Source organism: Labeo rohita, chromosome 14 (genome assembly GCF_022985175.1).
Source record: "Labeo rohita strain BAU-BD-2019 chromosome 14, IGBB_LRoh.1.0, whole genome shotgun sequence".
Lineage (NCBI taxonomy): Eukaryota > Metazoa > Chordata > Actinopteri > Cypriniformes > Cyprinidae > Labeo > Labeo rohita.
The window spans coordinates 24,838,202-24,843,172 of NC_066882.1; the positions used below are offsets into that span (position 1 = coordinate 24,838,202).

At 35.9% G+C, this 4,971-nt stretch overlaps 1 protein-coding gene across 2 annotated transcripts in view; it reads left to right on the forward strand.

Moving 5' to 3' along the window:
* bbs12 (Bardet-Biedl syndrome 12) overlaps nucleotides 1-3,371 on the forward strand; it is a 20,399-nt gene extending 17,028 nt beyond the window's left edge. For both annotated transcript variants that reach the window (XM_051127193.1, XM_051127194.1), the window contains exon 2: nucleotides 1,058-3,371. In XM_051127193.1, coding sequence (XP_050983150.1) covers nucleotides 1,058-2,782 — 1,725 coding nt within the window. In that variant the 3' untranslated portion in view covers nucleotides 2,783-3,371. The remainder of the gene's footprint in view (nucleotides 1-1,057) is intronic.
* The last annotated feature ends 1,600 nt before the right edge of the window (nucleotides 3,372-4,971 follow it).

A 4,971-nucleotide genomic window follows, 5' to 3' on the forward strand; every position in this document is an offset into this window, starting at 1 on the left:
ATTATTGTCCTAATGATGGAAATTGGGATTTTCAATGCTTTAGCTCTCTTCTTACAGCCACTTTCTATTTTGTGAAGCTCAACAATCTTGTTCTGCACATCAGAACTATATTATTTGGTTTTATTCCTTGTGATGGATGATTAAGGGAATTTGGCCTTTGTGCTCCTCATATTTATAATGCTGTGAAACAGGAAGTCATGGCTAGACAATATCATACTCCTAGTCATTCTAGTGTGCTAAATAAATGCAAATATGAATGGGAATATACTTCAGAGATATTTTACTCATTATAATTTCTAAGGATGCCAATGCATTGGAGAAAAACATTTATTTCACAACATTTGTTTCCCCCCACTTTTAATTGTTTTGCTTTAATGAAAGGTTAGCATTCTGTGAATTTTTTAAATGTAAGATCAAAAAGATAAACAAAGCAGATTTATTTTCATAGCCGTCTTTGCTCATATTTACCAAGGGTGTCAATATTAGTGGAGGGCGCTGTATCTGTTATCAGTCTGGTTGACCTGTAATAATCTGTAGTTTTAATAGCAAAAATTCATTTAAATTACAGTACAATTTATTAGGTCTAATAAAGGATTATGAAAATTCACACAGAAATGTGTGAATTAATACAAAAATACATTAAGGACTACATTATCTAAGGGAAAAAACCTTGGGTAATTTTAATTAATTTATTTCAGCTTTATTTTATTATTTTTATTACATGGTTGATTGCCTTTTATTTATGGGTCAACTGATCTGTCATTTTCAAAACCGCTTTGCCAAAAAAATAATTTAAAACCATTTAAAGAAAGTTTTTGTCAGAGCCTTTTGACATGAATTTTAATTTTTACACCAAGCATATTTATAGGTTTAAAATACCGGTTATCGGTTTACTTGATCTGTAATAATAAGTATCGGCGTCGGCCCTGAAAAACAAATATCGACCCCTAATTTTATTATTTGTATTTAGCATTGATTTTTTTTCTTCTCAGAACACACAGCTAAATTACATTTGTAAATATTAACTAACCAGCATCTTATTTATCCTCTTCCACAGATGTCTGGAAGTGCCACTGTTGCTCAGCGCCGCCACATTGGACTCCAGGAGTTAGATGCCCTAGCTGCCACCATACGTGGTTTTCTAGGCCCCAACAAACGGCCCAAGTTCATCCAGGATGAAGACGCCGGGGATGCGGTGTTGGTCAGCTCCAGTTTGCGTCTGCTTGAGCGTATTGACCTGGATGGCTCAGTTGGACAACTGCTACATGAGACGGTACAGGCGCAGCAGAAGGTCTTCCACTCCGGGACGGGCACGCTGGTGTTTCTAGCTGGAGTCTGGAGTAGAGTTGCATTAGAGTGTCTAAACAGAGGAATAACAGTGTTGGATATTAAAACAGCCATGAGAAAAGGACTAGAGGTGTGTTTGGAGGTATGCAAACGATCAGCTGTAAGTGTGGAAGAACTAAAAGAACACAAACCTACCTCAGCTCTTAAATCTAAAATTCAGGACACAAGCATGGATGTTAAACTCTCTCAGAATCTCAGGTTGACACTCAAACACAGCAGACACTTTAATTTACAAGATGCACAAACTGAAAACGCACAAACGGTTCTGAATGACATAACTCGCATAGCGCAAGCCGTCAACCACGGTTGCGACTCCTCCATGCTTTTAGTTTTAAAAGCATGGAAGTTGCAATACAAAAATGCACAAAACAAATCTTTGGATATTCAAAAACTGGTCATGTGTCTCATTCCAGGCCTGTCTGAGGAGAAATCACACGTATTGCATGGCTTCGTCACATTGCTGTCAGTCGAACAGGCCTCTGTGGTTCAACACCTTCAGGGTCATTCATTAAATATCGCTTTGGTGAACGGCGACTTGTGCGAGAAGTATCGGCACGTGGGTTTCAACAGGCCTGGGAATGTTGTGCACGTCACAGATTGTACTTACGTGTCAAGCATGAGTCTGGAAGATCGTTGGATTGAGGATGCATTAAGAAAACTGCATGAATTCAGTATAGATGTTGTGCTTGTGAGTGGCACAGCTAGCGTGAAACTCAAAAACCGAGTCCTTGGTGCAAACGTCTTGGTTATCGAAGGTGTTAAAACTAACATTTTGAAAGATTTCAGCACATGCACAGGCGCCGTCCCGGTTTCGTACATCACACAGATTAACGAGAGCTGCGTGGGATGGGGAGTTACACTCAGTCCATGCAGAGATTTCAGTGGAAAAAATGATTTAGTCATGGTCAGCATTGTGACTGCAAGCACATCTCTGGTCACGGCGGTCTTATGCAGCTCTGTATCTGCTAAACTACAAAGCTTGGAGGATCAGTTTTGGAGCTGCGCTCATCGGTTGCACCATGCACTTGTAGATAGGAAGGTCCTGCGTGGCGCAGGAACCACCGAACTCCAGTGCATCCAGCAGCTTAATCAATCTAAACAGACAGAGATGGAAAACCCACAGGAAACTGTGGTTCTGGAGCTGATGGCTGAAGCCTGGATGGATTATGTCTCCACTTTGATGCTGAACAGCGGGTCGGTGGGATCTAAAGCAGAGGCTTGGACGGCTATTGCACATCAGATGAGACCCTATACAGATGGAGAAGCCATATCACGGGGTATGGATGGGGTTGGTGTGTATGATAATGTGACAGTGAAGTCTGAAGCCTGGAGGAGAGCTCTGGATCTGGTGTTTTTAGTTCTTCAGTCTGACACGGAGATCGTTACAGGTGTCAGCGAAGGAGAAAATGTTTACAGGGAGCTCATGTATCTTTAATATGTGAGAATGAGAATAGAATTGGAATTGTATTTTTGTGTACTATTCACTCTGAAGATGCTTCAGGTATTTTGTATACAAGTACGCTAGAAATGTTCTGTGAAAGTATGCTACAATACATGACATTATGAGTGATGTTTTAAAAATTAATATTTCAAGACCTGAAAAAATTGAGACGTTTTTCAGTAAAATTGAATAGAACTTTTTTTTTTTATTTATTACTTGTCTGTTTTATACAAAAAAACATTAAAGCTGGAAATGTAGAAATGTAGAAATTCTAATAAATGATTACAGAAAATGCCTAAAAAAGTACATAAATTCAGGGCTAAACTGTGGGGAAAATTGGGTGATTGATTGATTTTATTATTTGTTCATTCATTCATTTATTCAATATAGCCTACTGATTTGAATTTGTATATTAAGTTTGTGGTATATCTAATTTTTTTATTTGAACCGCTTATTTTTTTAGTGTACAATACTGCCACAACGTGGACATAAATATGCATTGCATGTAAATACTCAATACAACATCTGAACTCTTTTAGTGAATAGATCATATTAGTATTTTAAGTATGGCTTTCAAATGATTAATCAGGATTAATCGTATCCAAAATAAAAGTTTTTGTTTACATAATACATGTGTTAATAAATGTATAAATGTATATATTTAAGAAAATGTTGTTTGTATATTCAAAATATTTTATAGAATATCAATTATATGAAAACGTAAATATTTTCTAAATATATACTGTATGTGTGTGTATTTATATACATCATAAATATACACAGTATACACACATATATTATGTAAAGAAAACTTTTATTTTGGATGTGATTATTCACGATTAATCGTTTGACAGCATTAAATAAGGTTTTATTTTGTTGCCAAGGACCCCAAAAAGATGATTGTGAGCTCCTTTATAACAAAGTTTCATAGTGTGATTTTACAAAGGCAACATGTTATTCCCTACATTAAATAACTGGGTTGTATATTGCAAACTTAACATATTTTACTTTTATCTTGAAAATATTTATTTGGATTACGTTTAAAGCATATCTTTGTTTCCCGTCTGGTATTAAAGTAATGTGTTAATCTGAAAAGAAACTTGTTCAACTCAAATCATATTTATATAGCACTACAATTCATTCCAAAAAAATCTGGTGAAAACTAGGTCTGTCACTAGAGGGTTGGCACTTATGTCACGATTTGTTAAGTTACCCGGATGCGCGGCCATATTGGACATACTCGTATGTAAACAACAGCACTTATTGCGTAGTTAATGTACTACTGAATATGTTGTTCTGCTAATTTATGGTATCTAAACCATGGAGAAAAAAAAATGTGTGGAAACTGCTAAATCATATAGAGAAGGACTTAATTAGCAGGAAAGGGCGCAATATTTTGACAGACTAAAGTTAATAGGTAGTAAAGATACATACGAGCAATATTAATTAAGATATCAGCCTAATATTTCACCTACCTGACCGGAAATGATAAGAACAAACATGGATTTTGTCAAAATTCTTGCCCTGGAAATCCTGGTTCAGTTTGGTCAACCACAAACACACAAACTGTTCCTCAGACAGTTTTTTTTTTTGCACTTTTCTCCTTGATTTGTTATAACTTTTGGCAGTCTATAGTACTCCAAATGTTTTTCCCTGTCCAACCAATTAGTACAGCTCAAAATATGACAATAATTGCCCATTTTCAGCAGCAATAATCAGCCAAATATGAAGTTTCGTTCGGTTCAGTAGCATTGTTTACCGTCATTGCCGCCAATATGGCTGATTGATGACGCGTCAGCTCACTGATTTATGAAACTGACTGTATAAATGTTTTAAACAATAATTGCATTAAATATATTTAATTAACGTCGTAAAACAACATATAAACCGAAAAAAAAAAAACGTTTTAAATGCTTTTAAGGGTACCTTCGGAAAACAGGTGTGAGATCGAGCAACAGATTATTTGCCAAACAGGACAAGAAAACATGCAAAAACGGTGTAAAACATGTAAGAGTGAAAAAAAAAAACATTTCTCTGTATATTAACTTACGTATTCAAATGTATTTACAGTGCACACTTAAAAAAACACACACATAAATATATAATAATAATAATACAATTATCGGTGATGCTTTTATTTTGAAGTTTTGCGCTCTGGAGGCCATTTTGGCTCCACGGTAGCT